Here is a 19,692-nt window from a genome sequence, read left to right as displayed (position 1 = left end):
TGACCTGCCTCCAAGATACACTTCTTTGTATGTGTGCGATGGTGGCATGGATGTCACTGGAGGAACCAACTACTTTGTGATGAAATTCAAGACCCGATCCCTAAGACAGAACCCACACCTGACATGGCTATTTGTCCAAGAACCTAAGAGTACAGAGGTCACAGACATGATAAATACTATTATTCTGCTAAAGAAGCATGACAATGATACATATGTCATACATACATACATACACACACACACGAAATGCCACAGATCAATGCCTCACCCAGCCCACATCAAAAGAAGCTTCTTGTATCAGGTGAGAAATTGATGCAGAAAAAGATAATGTGCAAAGAGTCCGAGTCTTTAGATCATTTGGACGTCTTCATTAAATCCTCCCTTCAAGGCTCACAGGCAAACATATTCTAAGAGCCAGGGAAGACAGACAACTCCAAGGAAACAGTGTCTCTGACGTGGCAGTACTGATGCCCATAGGAACTCTCAGAGACTGGCAGCACTCACAGGACTTACATAGGTTCAAGGTACACGGGAACCCAGTGCTGAGAGGGGGCGTGGACACAGTCTCCAAACCCTAACCAAGACGCTGTCTGCAGTTGCTACCTACTGCCGATGAAGTCTCCCTGGGTGTATCAACCACACTTCAGGGTGGGATCCGTGTCCAGGAGTGATTGGCCGACACAAACAAACTCAGTGCTATTTTTGTAGAATTTTTGTCTCATTTTGCTTTGTTGGGATTATTATTTTTTTATTTGTGTTTTGCTTGCTTATTTTTGTTTTTGGTGCGTTCATATGCGCATGTGTACATGTGTGTGTGTGTGGGTGTGGGTGTGTGTGTTGCATTTGATTTTTTGGTGTTTTATTTTTTCCTTTTCTTTTTGCTTAAATATTTTGAAGAGAGAGAACGTGAAGTTGGATGGGCAGGAGGTAGAGAGGATCTGAGAACTGAGGAAGGAAAAGAAAACCACGATGAAAATACACTGTATGGAAAACAATCTTAATAAAACATCAGTTTACTACATGGTCTAGCAAGTTGACTTCTCTATATGCTCAAAAGAACTGAATACAGGACTCAAGGAGATAGTCAGAGGAGCCGGAGGAAGTAAGGCAAATCTATCAGCAGATGAGTGTGTAGAGACAAGGCCCTTTTAGATCGCTCAGTCTAAAAGAAAAAGGAAATGAGCCAGTCTCAGAGGAACAAGTCCTGCAAGACCCCATTTCCCTTACTTGGTACCTAGAGCAGCCACAGTCCCAGAGATGAAGGGGGGGGGAGAGAAAGTCAGTCGCTGGAGGAATGGGGAGCAACTGTTTAATAAGAACAGAGCTTGGATTTTGCAGATATTTAAAATGTTCTGAAGATGAATAGGCAGTGTGTGTACAAAGTGAAGCATCCTTAATATGAATCACCTCTAGTGTAGATTAAAATATAGAAAAACTTCTGTCATAATTCAAACAAAATCAAAATGTGTTCACTACCACTAGGTCAGATGAGTTTGTTGCTTTAGGATAAACATTAAATATAGATAATATAATATTATCTCATGTAACAGAGAGCAGAACTTTATAACTATAGAATTTACAATTACAACTGCATATTTTAGCATGCAGTATAAATATATCATATACTGTCAGAATACAAATATTTTCCATATAATGTGCCTATATGTATGTACATTTATTACTTAGTCCATTTATGTCTAAACCAGCAATGATTAAAAATACAAAATATTATTTACTGATCAGGCCAAGTGTAAATACCGGGGGGGGGGGAAGCCCAACTAGTTCTCAGCATCGCCCCTTCCCTGGCTTGGGGGACATTGAAAAGCTGTCTTTCCATTCTGGCTGACCTAGGCAGAAAGAAAAGGTGTGGGCTCTTACCCCGGAGTTTGAGCGCCGGCCGGCTCTTCCACGCTTTGGGCATCTTTTCTTTTCTCATCTTCAGAACAAACTGGCTGTTAATGAACTTGCAGATGCTGGAGATGTTGAAAGTAACTTGAGGGTGGACGATGGAGAAATACTCATCTAGCCCAGACTTCTGAGTTAAGACTCCAGGGACATACTTCTGAATATTCACTCCAGCCTGCTTGACCCTTAGCTATCCAGAGGACACATGTCAGTGTGGAGAACAGGAAGCCACTTCCAACATTAGCTTTCCCTGAGACATGACATTTTGGCTCTTCTTTGTGACTCACTCGGATGAAGGAGGGCAAGTAATGGAACAGACATAACAGAGCTGTAATTTAACCTCAGCTGCGGTCAGATCTGCAGCTGATGTTGGAGGAGGCATGAAAATGCATGGAGGGGGGAGTACTCAGAAGCATCATCTGACTTCCACAAGGCCAATACTTCTTCATCCTGTGCTCTCTCCCCCCCCCCACCCACCCCCAAACAACCCCTGGCCTCTGTCATCAACTAGAAAATTCTGGACCTGTCACCAGTACATCCAGGGACTGGAGCAGTGTTTCTCTGCTCTCTCCAGAGAATGCACAGAAGGATGTATGGAATTGGGACCTTGACATCGCATGTCTAATACTAGCACAGACAATATGCTGCCTCGGAGCCCTTATTAACTGTAAGAACTCGGGTAAGCTACAGAAATCAACCTCACACATCATTCAGTGCTGAAAGGCTGGGTGTTTAGAGCAGGTGGGGTTGAAAACATTAATGTCACGAGTAATAATAATCTGACAACATTGGAGAAGCACTGACTCATAGTTCTGTTCTCTGCCTGGGGGTTTTATTTACCACCGAGATACCACCGCTCTGAAGGAAGATATATCCTTGGGTGAGTACAGGTCAGGCTGTGCTGTCAGCCGGCAGGTGATGTGCCTGTGAGTTCCAGCAAACACTAGAGACGTTCATGGTGGCTAAGTATTTTAGCTAGAACTTTTGACTGAGTCCTTTTGCCCACGTGCCCTTCAGGTGAATTTTTGAAAAGTCAGCTCAGGTCACGAGTCTACAACATTGATACCTACATCTGGTTTGTCCCTTCTCTCGCTACGTAGCCCATGCTACTGTGAACCTCACTCTTGCCTCGGCCTCCTGAATACTAGGATTACAGATGTATGCTGTCACTACAAGCTCCAGAAAAAAAGATACTTTTATCCTGGGAGATTGATAGCAATGAAATTTAAATGATCATTCTCAAAGTCCCCTCCCCACAGAACACAGCAGGAAGCTCTACTAAAACGCAGGAAGTGAAGCATTATGGGATTGAGAACCTGCTGCAGTCACAGGGCATGAGGGGTGGCAGGTCACTGTTAGGACCATGGCTATAGGCTGTAGTCTGATGTGTCTTTCTGGAGTGGATTTTAAAGACTTCCTCCAGCTTTTCTTTCTGATCGGGGAAACTCCCGTTTGTTCACTGGTTCAACTTCCTTGCTATCTTTACCTTAAGTAGACCATGAATTCCAGAAGGGTCTATAACATAAAATAAAGTCAGGGGACCTTCCACGGCAAAGTCTAGTCTCTAAAGCCCTGTGAACTCAGAGATCTAACAGCCGTAATGGTGCTGAGCTGGACCCCCCGATCCCGATTTATCCCCTATCCCAAGCTTCCGAGGGAAAGGGTCTCTTACTGCTTCATCAAAGACAATGTGGAAAGGGAAAACGTTGCAGAACACCTCCTCTTCCATCCACAGTCTCTCAGGATAGACAGGCTGGAAGGTGTCCCCGAGGGGCCCTGGACACAGAGAGAGAGAACCCTAATGAGAGGCCCTCACAGAGCTCCGTGGACAGGGACAGAATCTTAAGTGTGTCACAGGCTGAGTGTGATCCCCACTGTTTAGCACGAGCTCCCTCAGCTCCTCCAGATGGCCACTGCAATTACTGTCCAAATTCAAACAAACAGAAAATTTGCGACCAGGTTGAGAAGCCCTCCTGCCCCCTGCCAAGTTTCTGCCCGCCGCTGAAGAGTTAGTCTCTGGGCCAATTGAGTATGTCTCACCCTGAAAACAGAGCTGGCATTGAATGGTGACAAGCAGACAATGAGCCAGAAGAGGAGCGAGTGTGTGCCGGGCCCGGCATCGGGGACGTTTGCCATGGAGCTTCTTAGACTGACAGTTTGGGGTGGCACGTGAAAATTTAACCAACAGTCCCATTTGGCAGGGGTTGCAGATTCTCAGTGGAACCTTTTTGATATGAAAATCTCCTAAACAAAGAATGTCAGTTGTGTTTGCTACAGCTTGACGGACTCGGAGCACAGCTCTTTGAGCCCTGCAGACCTTCACCCAGATGCCTGTCATTTGACCTACCAGGCCATGCATGACAAGGAGCATCTCCTTCCCTTCTTCCACTGGGTCAGAGCCCCGATTCAGACTTGAGGGTTAGGAACTAGCTGGCGGCCAGCTCAGCTCCCGAAGGCCCAGTGTGATAGGCTTACCACCTTCACTTTGGGAAGGGACTGCACTGTCTCCTGCCACAGCTTCCCAGAGACAGAAATGTACTTTCCTGGCATTGCCCTGTCCTTTGTACTGCTGGCTAGCTGTGGTTAGCCACTGACTTCCAGTCCAGAAACACACCCAGTCAAGGTCTGGGTCCAGAAGCCATGCAGAATTTACTGTGGCCAGTATGTCTGTGCCCGGCCTCTGCGTCACAGTCGGTATCTGGGACTGAGTCCAAGCTAGTGACTTTGCTGACTATAGAGATGACAGCTCCTCCATGTCACCCCACACAAACAAAAGAGCTGATTTGTGGCAAGCTAGAAGCTGATTTTTAAAGTTAAAACCATAGATGCCAAGTCCAAGCTCTGCAGGGAATCAGGGGTTTTGAAATCACAGGAAGCGTTTGCCCTGTTTGTGTTTGGAGCTCCTCCCCTGCAAAACCAGGCAACTGTCCAGATCTACAAGCTGGAACCAGCAGTGGCCACTTACCTTTTCTAAACAGGACTGACGTTCTCTCAATGGCTGAGTGAGATTTCTCCCCAGGGCAAACAGGGGTGTTTAAATACCTCTCCTTTGCCTTAAGGAGTGTTCCCTGGAGAGCCTGCAGGGGGACAGAAATGAAAGCAGGTGCCTGGTCACAGGACTGGGGAAACACTCCCTTGTCTGCTGCTGCTGAGCCCATCTGTGTATGGGAAGCAAGATGGTGGCTGGAGAGTGTATGGGTGCTTACAAGGTGAGTTCCACCAAGAGCCAGGAGCTCTAAGGTGTGCTCACTACTTAATTCTCACACCATTTGTTTCTACCAAAGGCAGCTAGATATTTTTGCAAGATCTGCAGGGAATGCTTAGAGGCTGCCCTGCATGTAGCTCTGAGACTATGTCCCAGGCTAAACACAAAATGGAGAGAAAGCAGTAGCAAAAGATTTGTAGCAACTGAACAGGCACAGGGCGTGCGCTGGTTAATTATGGCCAGAAACATTTGGCAGAGGGAAGATGTTCACACACAAAATGAGCATCCTCTCAACACAGGAGATGCCTCTCCCTAGGCAGAAAATACACGGTTCTTAGTGGACCATGAGCTGATCACACAGCACTCAACCCTCCCCTAGATCGATGAATCACTCTCAACTTGGGCCAAGTGAGTATGGTTCAGATTTTTTTGTTCAGGTTTTTTAATGGTTCAGATTTTGATACATTAAAAAATGACCAATACCAAAAAAAATTATCTTACTGTCCACCCAGTTCCCAAAATCTACTAGATGGACAAGTGGGACTACCCTCCCACCTCTCAGGAGCTCTGTCTTTCCTTATTCTTGGATGTGAGACAACAAACTCAAAGGCTACTGGCTCAGAGTAGCTTTGGTGGCTGTCATTTGTCTGGGACCATACTCCCAGTGAGCAGACACCAACAGCTCTGCACACTGTAAGACATAACCCCCAAGGTCCTCGGGAATCACACACCTACCTGTGTGTTTGAACAGAGTACATGGATTCCGTGACCCCTGACACACATAGCATCTAAACTGGCAACGATCACCTAATGGGCTGTATGTAGCTAACATGGCAGAGGATGAGCTCTTGTCTGCTCACCAGACCTGTGACTGGTTCCACTTGCTATGTGGGCGCTGAGGACCAGATAGGACCACTCGTAGCAAGAGGATTATGACACAATATACCAGTTTCCAACTTCAAATCCGTGGTTTGTTGTTGAGGTTTCAAGATAAGGTTCTTTATCCCAGACAGGCCTCAAAATAATAGCGAACCTACTGCCTCAGCATCCCAAGGTATTACAGGCATAACCACCATTCCTAGCTTTGTTAATTCTGTACATGAACATTTTACAGACTCAAGTACAGCCTAGAAAGTCTGCATTACGTTAGTCTTGATGTTTGATTCCCAGCTAGGAGTGATTTTTTTTTACCCCCATCTCTACTTTGGGGACATTGGCAATGTCTGAAAACATTTTTGATTGCCACAAGAGGTAAAGTTCTAGTCACACTGGATATCTATCTTAGAGGGATGTCTGCGCTGTGGTGAGGAATCCTAAAGCACAAAGTGCAGCCCATCACAACCCAGAATAACCTGGTCCTTGGGGTCAATAAAGCCAGGCCTGGGAAAGCTTGCCTTGAACGCCAGTTCAAGGATTAGTTATTTCTGTTGTCTGCATAGACTGTAGCAGGACCAGAAACCCATCCATCCTAGGGGAACTATGTTCTCTGAAGACACAGCACCACCACGTTCAGTACCTTCTGGTCTGCCTGGATGTCCTCACTGTCTTGTGGCCGGTTTTCCTTTGCACCTCTTATCTGTTTGTGAGCCTTCTGCTCAACCAAAAACACGACATGTTCTTTCTTCCCTGTCCTTTCCACCTCTTCATTCATATCAAGGATACTCATGGTCACATCGGTGTCAAAGAAGTCCTTGGCCACAGCTTCAATGATGCCTGTAGCAGAAGGGCACCTGTGGTGAGGAGCGGCAGAAGCCCACACACTGGCAAAAAGCACCACAATGTCTGATTGTATGACGTGGTGAGTGTCCTTGGGTTTACTAAGCCCAAGCCTGTGCCAGGTCTCAAGGTAGGCATCCTATGAAGGCTCAGGGTCAAGAGCATTCAGAGACTTAAGTTTTATGAGTTTTGAATACCAAATATGTCCCTGCTGTTGTCATTTCTACCTCAGCCTCTGTTTGTGTTTCTATTCCAGGAAGACATCTAACACATTAAGCAAACTCTGTCCATAATGAAAGCAAAATTCCACTGGAAATGCATTCAAAAGATCGTGTGTTCAAAACTGTTATTTTGTGAATCCACCTCAGGCCTGTACTGGCTGGTTTTGTGTCAACTTGACATAAGCTGGAGTTATCACAGAGAAAGGAGCCTCAGTTGAGGAAATGCCTCCATGAGATCCAGCTGTAAGCCTTTTCCTCAATTAGTAATCAAGTGGGGAGGGCCCAGCCCACTGTGGGTGGAGCCATCCCTGGCCCAGCCCACTGTGGGTGGAGCCATCCCTGGCCCAGCCCACTGTGGGTGGAGCCATCCCTGGGCTGGTAGACCTGGGTTCTATAAGAAAGCAGGCTGAGCAAGCCAGGGGAAGCAAGCCAGTAAGCGACATCCCTCCATGGCCTCTGCATCAGCTCCTGCTTCCTGACCTGCTTGAGTTCTAGTCCTGACTTCCTTTGGTGATGAACAGCAATATGGAAGTGTAAGCTGAATAAACCTTTTCCTCCCCAACTTGCTTCTTGGTTATGATGTTTGTGCAGGAATAGAAACCCTGACTAAGACAAGGGTAAAATACAAAGTATGGAGAAAGCGAGCATGAAATTGCCCATCAACAGTACCTACATCACCAAAGGACAAGAAACATACAAAGAGAGTAACAGGGATGCTTAAGGGGAGTCTGGAATATCCAACCACCTAGGTGGGGTGTTGGGGCTGTATATGTACCTCCATGGAAGAGCATGTGACTCAGAATGCAGGAATAATTAAGTTTGAAGTAAAAAAACAAAACAGCCTACATACCAAGGCTTTCCTACAATGCTGGTTTGAAAAAGAAAAGTTGATAGATAGAAAAACCTCCACAGAATTATCACAGACATGCAAACAGCTGTGGAGAATGTTAAGGAACGGGTCTCCCTCCGGTGTTCCAGAAACTCTAAACATCTCCAGCCCCATCAGATCCTGAGAAGGAAGCCAGTCACTACAGGGGTGGGTACCCTGCTCACGGCGGATGTTTGGCCACCCTAGAGAGCTGTGGGATGGGCTAATCAATTTCCTACCTGGTACAATGTGACACAGACCGTGTCTGTCTGAGTAGTAGTGGAGGAGCATTGCCCCGTCAGCTCCTCCCTCCACGCGGAAGGATGGCGCGTTCATTTCCTAATGAGCAGACACACACAGTATTTATATTATGGTTTTTATAGGCTCATAATATATTTTTTTCTAGGCTAACATACAAAGTCATGGGTTTGACCACAGCATCTTTATACATCATATTTTATTTTTATTCAATCCCCTCCTACACCGGTCCTCCCCCACTCTACGCTTTGGCTTCATTAACACATTTATTCCATCACCTCTACTTCCCACTGCCCTAAGATCTCTCATTCCTTTCATGATCCCATTTTCTATTCTGTAATGCCAATGCATACATATTAACATATGCATGTATATGTACATATGTATTCATGTACATAATATTTGAGTGTGTGAGGTGAGTGTGTGTGTGAGTGTGTATGTGAGTATGTGTGTGTATAAGTGTGTGTTTGAGAGTATGTGTGTGAGTGTGTGTGTATGAGTGTGTGAGTGTGTGTGGGAGTGTGAGAGTATGTGTGGGAGTGTATTTGTGTGTGTGTGAGTGTGTGAGTGTGTGTGGGAGTGTGAGAGTATGTGTGGGAGTGTATTTGTGTGTGTGTGAATGTGTGTGAGTATGTGTATGAGTGTGTGAGTGTGTGTGTGAGTGTGTGGGAGTGTATGAATGTGTGTGTGGGAGTGTGTGTGTGAATGTGTGTGTGAGTGTGTGTATGAGTGTGTGTGTGTATGTGTGAGTGTGTGTGTGTTACACATGTGTTCCTGTTGCCTGTGGAGGTCAGAGAGGATACTGAATCCACTGGGACTGGGGTTACAAATGTCTGTGAACTACCGTGGAAGGGCAGAGACCTAGGCCTAGATCCTATGAAAGAGCAGTAAGCCTCCTTAGTCACTGACACATCTGCTCCTCCTTAGAGAGTTTATTTTTGAGGCAGGATCTCACTGTGTAGCCAAGTGGGTCTGTGTATAACTCACTATATAGACCAAAGTGACTTCAAGCTCACAGAAATCTGCCCTCCTTTGTCTTTTGAATGCTGGGATTAAAGGCGTGTACCACACACTTGGTCTACACATACATAATTTTAAATCCACGTTCTACATTTGGAAAAATACACATAATATTTGTCTTTCTGAGTCTGGTTTATTCCACTTGACATAATTGTTTTCAGGTGCATTCATTTCCCTGAAAACATCATTTTATTTTTCTATGTAGCTGCACAAGACTGAACTGTGTACATGTATCAGATTTTCTTTGTCCATTGATGGGCATCTAGGCTGGTTTCATTTCCTGGCTGTTTAAATGGTGCATCAATAACCCTGGATAAGGAAGTGTCGTTCTAGCTGGCTTAGAACCCTTGACTATATGCCCAGGAATGTATAGCTGTGTTATGAACTACAGTTTTCTAAGTGGTGTGAAACAATGGTATGTACCCATTAGCACACACAGAACTACAGCAGTGTGTGTCCTTCACTATTCAGATAGACCTACAATGGAGTTTATCTGTTACCACACACAGAACTACAATAGTTCATCTCAAATCACCATGTCACCATTATCTCTCTTCGATCACATAACACGACCATTTCGGCTCCTACTGAGGAAGTTCACTCTGCATCTCAGCCCCTAAACATAGAGCATTTGACAACTGGGCTCCCAGGGAAGTTAGAAAGAGGTTAATGAGAGAAGCATTGCTGAGCCTCTGTGAACCATGTTGCTTCTGTCTACCTAGGGTTAGCTATGGTCGTACTTGACCTGTGACCCAGCCATGTGAACCTTCTCTCTCCGAAAGATTGGTGGGTCAGAGACCTCACGACTAGAAAGAATCAGCTCACTTTTGTCCTCAGGTTGGTTCCCCTTGAAAACTAGACTCCTCAAGAACATACCAGATGAAATATTATTTGTCCAGAAATAACTGTAGATGCTTCTACAGAGCCCTCTTATGGCTGGTGGGGGATTTTTTTGAGGAAAAAGTCACTAGAGGGTCTCTGGGGGGATGAACAGGGGAGTCTTATTGCTGGTTCAGCAGCATCTCAGCACCCAGGATGCTGGGCTTTGGTGTAAGCTAGGGAAGAGGAGTAAAAGGCTACCGTCTTTCAAGGTGCTGGGTTGCTAATGAAGACAAGTTTCTTCTTAACTTTCAAATCCTTATTTTACATTTCTAAAAGTATGTTAGTGTGGTAGTGATTTAAAGACAGCAGCTAAACAGCTTTACAGTCATAATGACTGAGGAGGCCCTTTAGTGGGCATGGTCCCATCTATCCACAGGACCACTCACCCAACGTGCCCATGAACACAAAATACAGAAACAATGAAGAAAGATCTTGGTCAGTTATAAAGGGCCATAAGAATAAATTATTTTACATAAGTTAATAAACTAGCATTTATGTTATGGGTGAATACTGCATCTTTACAATGAAGCATTTTGATGTCTAAAATCGAAGTCTAGGCCTTTGAATTTCCAGTAAGTTCTACCAAGACCAGCAAGGCATGAACTCCACAAGGGTATATCCCAGTTGGGAATTTAGTTTCCTAACACCTCGGTCCATCACCCCATGGGTTAATCAGTGTTGGATGCCTCCCAGTTCTGGCTCTTGGCCCTGCCAAGTTTATCCCCTTTGCTATTTTCCCAAGCCTAATCTGGTTACATAAAGTATTATCAGCTCTACCCAGGCCAGGAGACCTGAAGAGAGATATGAAAATCCACCTCAACCAGCTTTTCAGCCCGTGTTCCTATTGTGTTTGGCTTCTCAGATTTATTCCAAGTCTGCATCCAGCCTTCAGAAGTGCTCCCCTCCCCCACCACCCCAAGGCAAGAACTCTGACTTTTTGTCAGCCCATTTATAAAGGAAGCCAGTGGGTATTTATTCGTCTTTTCTCCCCTAAGAGAGCTGCTGGGCTCTCTGATGCCAGCAGCCACGAATTGTGTAGCTCCTCTGCAGAGGATGCTGAGCAGGGCTTCCTTATTTTTAACCTCTAGGACCACCAAGACAAAGCCCAGATGGCCTTACCTGATAGGACAGTGCCAGGTAACTGTGGAGGGCATCTAGGTTTTCGATAAACTCAGTGAGATTTCCTCCAAGTGTCCGCAGCATCCTGTCATAGCCGGACATCTTACAGAACTTGAAGAAGTATTCGCCAAAGAGCTTCAGAATGGCTTCCATGGATACATCTGTGGAATACATACCCCACTGAGTCAGACCCCTAGAAGGTGTTGTTATCCCTTGGGTGGCTTTTATTCCTATGCAAAGTGCTCCAATCCTGCCGCTGTGATACTTGCTGACCATCTAATTCTTCACTCTTATTGGTGACATGTGAGGCGGCATCTCAGTGTAACACGGCATCATAAAGAACAGGGAGCCTGTTAGCCATGAATCCTCCTTTCTCTGTCACACCCAAGGCAGATATCACGGTGACACAAGAGAGAGCTGTAGAGGTAATGCTCTTTTGACCACTGATTATGAGCCAGATTAACTCAGGGCAGGGTCTCCCACCACCTTACATACCTTCTAACAACAGTCTACTGTGGGTCACCTTACACACCTCCAAACAACAGCCTACTGTGAGCCACCTTACACACCTTCAAACAACAGCCTACTGTGGGCCACCTTACACACCTTCAAACAACAGCCTACTGTGGGCCACCTTACACATACCTTCTAACAACACCCTACTGTGGGCCACTTTACACACCTTCAAACAATAGCCTACTGTGGGCCACCTTACACACACACACCTTCAAACAACACCCTACTGTGGGCCACCTTACACACCTTCAAACAACAGCCTACTGTGGAATCCAGGGCTGCTTCTGAGAACTGACTAACACTACAGTGTAAAAGGATTCTGTCCAAAATTCACCCATAGGAACGGAGCACAGAGCTGTGATGTGGACCCCCTTCTCTCTCAGCTTCACTGGGCTTCTTTCTCCCTCCCGTCAGGGCTGCTTTCGGCTGGCATTCTCCATAAGAATTTCCTCATCAATCTCCAGGCGGCCCTGACGGAGCTCTCCCTGAGTGCTGCATGTCTGTCTTCCTACCAGAGTCCCCATCTGCATGGTGGGCACAGGCTGTGTCCCTGCCATGTCATATAATCAGACATTCTTCTCAGAGTGTGCCAGGGTCTTGGGATTAGATACTCCCGTGCTCCACATCCCACAGCCAAACCAGGGAAAGGCTGCTCTCTGTGGATACAGGATGAAGGCCTCCCTGGGAACATTCACTTAGGATTCTGACTCCCTCTGGAGCTGAAGAATGTCCCTGGACTGCTAACAGAGCCACAATTCCTGACTGTATCTTTTTGTATATTTGTTATTGGATATTCTCTATATTTACATTTCAAATGTTATCCCTTTTCTCCCAACTCCCATCCCCCCTCCCCTTGCTTCCATGAAGGTACTCCCTCTCCCAATCACCCTCTCCACCTCAGGGCCTTGACATTCCCCTACACAGGAAAAACAAGCCTTCACTGCACCAAAGGCCTCTTCTCACACTGATGCCAGACACTGCCATCCTCTGCTACATATGCAAATGGAGTCATGGGTCTCTCCATGTGTGCTCAGTGGTTGGTGTTTTAGTCCCTGGGAGCCCTGGTGGGTTTGGTTGGTTGATAATGTTGTTCTTCCCATGGGGCTGACCCTATCTTTAAAGGACTCTGTTTCTCTTGATACACCTGGAGCTCACAGTGAGGAGGGCCCTGTTAGGCAGAGCTCTTCTATACAGACATACAGACGGCTAGGGATGCAAAGTGGTCCTTACTTCCAAGCCTCTGCTCACTTAAGATGGTCAGAACAGAAAGGCCTTATGGTGCAAGCCTGTATGTAGCCATAAGCTACTCAGGAGGCCGAGGCAGGAGGATCACAAGCTTTTGGCACGTCTTGAACTATGGAGTCAATCCAAAGCTGGCCTGAACAACCTCATGAGAACCTCATGAGAGTGGAAAATGAGAAAGGTAGATACAGCTCAGTGGTAGAGGGTTACTTAACACAAAGCAGCCCCTAGGCTCCATTCCTAATAATATGTGCACACACAGGTCAGAATAGAGAATAGCAGGTTCCTTCTAGATCTCTGGGAAGATAATTCTTCTGAAACCTTGCACAGATAAATCAAACATATTTTGCAGAGACTGCTTGCTAGGTCTTCGGAGTTCGATGGTATGGATGGAAGGGTGAGAGAGAGCCGGGGCCTGTGTGAATCATCCCTTCTGGCTGACAGCAAGCTTGTCTATGCCGGAATTCAGGAGACACCCGCTCACTCCGAAGTGAATTGAACATTCTAGTCAGGTCTTTTCCACCTGGGGAAGTACGCAGACAGGTGTGGGGCTGTTAGTTTCCGTCCCCCACCCCTCCCCTCCCTGCTGTGAGATGACACAGCTGTGCTCTGCAGCCTGAGGCCTGGTGCTCACTGCAGGTGCATCCTGGTACCTGCCAAGAACCGTAAGCAGAAACCCAGAGTGGAGGCTGTTTCAGTCTCAGCGGTTTTGTCTCTGGGTGCTTGGCGCTGTTAACAGGACAGGACAATCCCTCTGAGGCTAACTTTCTTAAACCACAACCTGGGCTTGAGTAGGAAGCGGCCATCTGTGCTGACCTTGAGCTGCTTCTGGGACCCCGGTGCAGAATGCCTGTCTGAGAGGGACAAAGGCCTCTTTTTAAATCAACAGCTGTCGTACTTTTTTATACAGTTTCACCTCCGTGAATTTAGGATTCTAAGAGCCCTCTGATTCACAGGAGACTAGGGACAGATGGAAAATGGGAAGACAAGAAACACGTCAGCTTTAAAACATTATTTGGCAGTGAGAATAATGTTTAGTGTCTGGATGTTTGCATCCTTGTCTATAAGAGGCAACAAACAAACACACAAATAAAAAAGGTAGGCATCTCTTCATTTCTCTGTATACAGTTAGATACCAGCAGGAGAAACCAAGGCCTTTTGAGATTAGTTAGCTGTCTAAGGGACCCGGTGGGAATGGAGTGGAGACAAGAGCTCTGAAGGGGGGGGGGGGCGAACTCCTGCTGGACTCTGTCAGTCCCTACAGTGCTATGAGTCCCGTTGCTGCTTTGTGTGTAAGGCTAAATTGGAAAAGGGTAGAGGCAGAATGCCAAGGCAGAAAACAAATGCAAATTAATGTTCAGGAAGTAATCCCAGCTATTTGGGGACTGAGGTAGGAGAATCACCAGTTCAGGGATCAAACTGGACTACAAATACAAAGCTAGGTCAAAGCCACCCTAAGCAACTTAATGAGACCTTATCACAAAATAAAAAGAGAGCTTGGGATGTAGCTCAGTGATAGAGTATTTGCCTAGCAAGTGAGATGATCTAGATTCAGTTCCTAATACAAGGAGAGAAACACACACACTCACGCACACAGACAGACAGACATACACACACATACACACACAGACACATACACACACACACACAAACACACACACTCACACACAGATACATACAAACACTGGAAAACACACTCACACACAGACACACACACTCAAAAACACACTCACACACAGACACACATAAACACTCAAAAACACACACTCACACATTCAAACACACAAACACAGACGCACACATACAGACACGCACACAGACATACACATACACACAAACAGACACACACACAGGAGAAGTGTGTGTGTGGGTGGGGGGTGCAGACATGCACAAAAAGAAACATAGAAATGTCCAGAATAACATTTCTACAATATTCCAACAGAAAAAAAATGGATAATGTAATTACTCAGGAAAAACAAATTACCTATGAGGGCAAAGAGCAGGCAGTAGTACCCTCACAGAGACCTGAGCTTAGTTTCCAGCATCTTAGCCACCTACACTCGAATGCACATAGCCAAACACAGATGTACACATAGTTTTAAAAACATTTTTAATCCTTAAAAGAATCTAGTACCATCTAAACACAGTCTTTTGATTGCTTTGTCCTAAGGCCAAAGGCAGAACTTTGAACAAATATCTGGCTGTAATCTAAAGGCATCCCTGTCACATCAGTGAGTTAACAACCCTGATAGTCCTGACCACTCAAGGACTGCACACATGAGCAAAGGTATTGCCAGGAAGAGGGCTGAAGTGACAAAAAGTTTGAGGAATAGAATGAATACCGTACTGTTGAATTGGGCAAATGTTCCATAAGGGTCTGAAGAGAGGCCCCATGAGTAAGCATGAGTCCTGAATTCTGATGTCAGCACCCCTATAAAAAGCTGGGCGTGGTCCTATGTGCATCTACAACCTAGCATTGTGGAGGACAGAGACAGCAGTCACTGTGGCTTACTGGTCACCAGTCTAACTCAAGGTTCACTGGAAGGCCCTGTCTTAAAAAGAATAAAGCTTGGGTAGGCATGACAGCTCATTGGGTAAAGATGCTTGCCAAGAACCCTAGCACCTGAGTTTGGTAGAGACCTGCATGTTGAAAGAAAAGAAAAGACCCCCCCAAAGTTGTCCTCTGACCCCTTAATGCACAAGTCACAGCAGGTTCACACCCTTAATATAAATAAATAAATATAAAACATTAAAAATACACAAAAGGACAGAGAAAGATAGAGATGGACATTCTCACATATAATGCACACAAATGTACCATATCCACACACACACACACACACACACACACACAGATATGACGTAAGATCATGAAGCCCAGCATAGGATATAGATAACTAGATGGCAGAGGATAGATCAATAATGGCTAGATAGGCGGTAGATAAAAAGATCAATTATTGATATATAAATGATATATAGGTGATTGATAGATGATTGATATATTATGGCTGGATACATAGATGATACATAGATGATTGATTATAGATAGATGGATAGATAGACAGGGAGAAAGACAGACAGACAGTACACATCTGCTCAGTGAGAGGGTCTAACAGAGGTCACTCTATAGGAGCACTGAATTCATCTTGCGTCATGAATGTTTTCAGATGCTATTCTCTACTGAACAGAAAGAGAGCTCCTTTGAGAAACAATATTCTGGGGCTGGAACAAGGAAAAGAAAGAACATATTAAACCAGAAGATAAAGATGTGTTAAAGAATAGTAGAGACATCAAGAACACAGAGGGGCTGAGGGTGGGGTGGGGTGTTTCTACCACAAGCTAGGTTTTGAATATGAGCATCAGGAGAAATAATGAAAGCAGTGCCACCTGCTTTTATAAATGAGAACCAAGATCACATTGTTATAAGCAAGCCGGGAAGGGAGGGAATCCTTCCTCATGGAAGTTTAAAAAATAAGCATATGAGGCGGAACAGAGGTCCGACGACAGCAACAGTGAGGACCGAAATCACACAAGGCTCCTGCATGATCTGAGAGCAGCTTCTCACAAGGTCCTAGTTACAGAGAGGACATCGGAGGCTTTAGAGGGAGAAACCTGACAGACGCCAGCTTCACTGAGTGACTAAAATTCATTTGATTTGATCTCTAAGATAATCTCTGATGTCACAGTCACTGCTAGTTTATCAAAGGTTCACCCTTAGGAGACAAAGAGCTGAAGGCCAGCCCACCTTTGTCTGACTCCTAAATACATGCTGGGACAGTGTAAATGTGTCCCCAGCTGACAGATTCTGCACTGGGATGTTGAGACCCTAGTTCAGGTCTCCATTTTCTGTTGGCTGTGTATCCTAGCCTCCATGTCTGACTTCTGGCTTCGTACATTTTTAATCTTAGGTTTCGCACTGATACTCTTATTTTGAAGTTAAGTTCAGAGAAGGGCTGTTGACATTTGCTGATGGCTCACTGTCGCAATGCAGTTCACTCGGGGTTTCTTAGCTGGCCATGTCCAGACAGGCACGGCTGTGCCAAGTGCCTGGTGGGGGTTGTTTTGGGTGTCTTTACTTCAGGTCACTAATAACTACATACTGATAAGCTAAGTAGGCACTTCCTCTTACACAGAACACTGCTTGCCCAATGTTCAACTTGCCATCTGGTCCCATCCTGATGATGCTGATTAGAAAGCAGAGTTACACAGTTCACAGAGCTGTGGGAGAGTCCCAAAAATGGCTTCAAGCAGGAAGGGGAATGACTTCGGAGAGGCCACTTGGAAGGCACAGCACTAGCTTCTTGGTGATGAAACGTGTCTTTCTCTTTGTCAAAGGATGGAGCCGGTCTCCGCTGACCAGCATAATTTATTAAACGTGAAGATGCATGTCCTGGCTGGGCCACTGTCTCTCTCTCTCTCATGGCATTTGTACAAATACAGAGAAACTGCAAGCTTCCCACAGCACCATGATCCCCAATTGTGTCTGTTCTGGAGAAGATGAGAGGGAGAAGAATAAAGAGAAAAGGAGAGACAGAGACAGAGGCAGAGGGGTAAGGGTATGTGTTATGGATTTGGTCTGACGCTTGCATTATGTTAATTGGGTCCCCCAAACTGCATGAGAATCCACACATCCGCAAGCAAGAGGTTCCTGCCCTCAGCTGGTTTTGGTTAGTAAATAAAGTTGCTGGTAACCAATGGCTGGGCAGGGAGACAGGAGGGACTTTTAGTATTGCCCACAAGGGACCGAGGGAAGAGGAAGGAGTTAGCCACCAGGCCAGGGAAGAAGAAGGATGCACCAGTCCTTAGAGGTACAGAAGAGAGAGCACAGCCATCATGTAAGAGTCAGGGATCATGGCTCAGAAGGTTTGGGTCAGCCAAGATGGAATATAGATTTTAGTAAGTAATAACTCAGGAATATCAGAGAGGAGTGTGTTGGCCATGTGGAGATTTGGAAGTGGCCCAACCATTGAGCTGTTTTAGGCATATTAAAATACAAGGTTTTGTGTATGTGTGTGCATACGTGTGTGTGTGTGTGTGTGTGCATACGTGTGTGTGTGTGTGCATACGTGTGTGTGTATGTGTATATGTGTGTGAGTGTTTGTGTGTGAGTGTATGCATGTGTGTGTGAGTGTGTGTGTGAGTGTGTGTGTGAGTGTGTGTATATGTGTGTGAGTGTTTGTGTGTGAGTGTATGCATGTGTGTGTGAGTATGTGTGTGTATATGTGTGTGAGTGTTTTTGTGTGAGTGTGTGTGTGTGTGTGTGTGTGTGTCTTTCATTCAGGAACCTAGAACATTGAGGTGGGAAGCAAGGAACACACTGCCACCACCGGACAATTTGAGCAGAGTTATTTGGGTTCAGTGACAGGCATGCGTTTATTTGGAGATGTGTGCTCCCATGCACGTGCAGGCCAGAGTCTCTCACTAACCTTGGACATCTTTGGTCAGGCCGGATAGACCAGTCAGTGAGGCCCTAAGATCTGACTGTCTCAACCTCCCACCCCACCTCCTCTCCAGCTCTGGGATTACAGCCTCTTGTGGCCATGCCAACCTTACTGAAAGATCTAGGGATCTGAATTCACGTGCTCACCTTTAAACAGAAAGTACTATACTCACCACCGTGTACTGAGATTTCACAATCTCAGTGTTTAATTTGTGGAATGTACCTGCCACAGTTATCTTCCTTTTGAAACATGACCTAAAGGATTTTCTAGAGATAACGAAAAGAAAAAATAATGTCTGATAGTTTGAAGTGAGTCAGAGAGAAATCACTGTGGTAGAGGGTAGCTTTGGGTAGAAAGGAACATTGTCATGTCCTCAATGGGCCTACAAACTTGTTGCTGCCTCTAAATGTGCTGTTTGGGCTGGAAACAGGGCCAGGACAGATGTGTGATGGCATCTCCTGCTGAAACTGCCGCCACATTGGAGAGTGTTGTACAGTATTGTCACCAAAACTTCACAGGCCAAGTGACCTACAGCACCATCACCAAAACTTCACAGGCCAAGTGACCTACAGCATCATCACCAAAACTTCACAGGCCAAGTGATCTACAGCACCATCACCAAAACTTCACAGGCCAAGTGATGATCTACAGCATCATCACCAAAACTTCACAGGCCAAGTGATGATCTACAGTGTGGTGACCAAATTCACAGGGCAAATGCTCTACACCATCCTGAAGATCTAAATACTTGTTGGAGCTTTTTGTCCATGAGGGAATTTTGTAACAACATGGCACAGGTGTGCCTTTAACCACAGAACTTTATCTCTGCTCTGCCCTCATGTGAAAGAGACAGCGTGAGTCTCTATTGTCAATTCTTGGTGAGACACTTTAAATCTAAACCTAGTTATTTAGACAAACAGACAGATATTCTTTAAAAACAAGATACTTGTTGGTGATCCATTCTCTGGACTATGAGATATTTGTGGAACACTTTAAGCATTACAATCCATAACCGGTTCCATTGGGCCAACTTAATTTTAACAACATATGACAAAAGACATGTAGACAACATGTAAACAAATGGGCATGGCTATGTCTCAATAAAACTTTATTTACAAACCAGATAGGGCCCCGGATTTGGCCTGTGAGCTACACTGCAGACAGTCTACTGACGACTGGCAAAAGGACTCGGAGCATTATTATTAATTTTATCCACAGCCATTTGAAGTGAACAGAAATGCTCATCTCCAGTTTTAAGGAACATCATTCAGACATGTAGCCTGCCTTTCAGGTTCAACA

At 45.5% G+C, this 19,692-nt stretch overlaps 1 protein-coding gene across 1 annotated transcript in view; it reads right to left on the bottom strand.

The window, feature by feature from the left end:
* LOC308427745 (guanylate cyclase soluble subunit beta-2) overlaps positions 1 to 19,692 on the bottom strand; it is a gene marked incomplete at its 3' end in the record, with an annotated part of 53,987 nt that overhangs the window by 16,747 nt on the left and 17,548 nt on the right. Inside the window, exons 4-9 of the mRNA XM_080925947.1 lie at positions 11,195 to 11,355; positions 8,155 to 8,254; positions 6,627 to 6,823; positions 4,871 to 4,982; positions 3,578 to 3,681; positions 1,879 to 2,095 (exon numbers count right to left, since the gene is read on the bottom strand). Of these exons, the coding sequence (XP_080782073.1) occupies positions 1,879 to 2,095; positions 3,578 to 3,681; positions 4,871 to 4,982; positions 6,627 to 6,823; positions 8,155 to 8,254; positions 11,195 to 11,355 (891 nt within the window). The remainder of the gene's footprint in view (positions 1 to 1,878; positions 2,096 to 3,577; positions 3,682 to 4,870; positions 4,983 to 6,626; positions 6,824 to 8,154; positions 8,255 to 11,194; positions 11,356 to 19,692) is intronic.

The sequence above is a fragment of the Micromys minutus genome (assembly GCF_963924665.1).
Source record: "Micromys minutus genome assembly, chromosome: 12".
Taxonomy (NCBI): Eukaryota; Metazoa; Chordata; class Mammalia; order Rodentia; family Muridae; genus Micromys; species Micromys minutus.
This window is presented reverse-complemented; position numbering and strand designations above follow the sequence as displayed.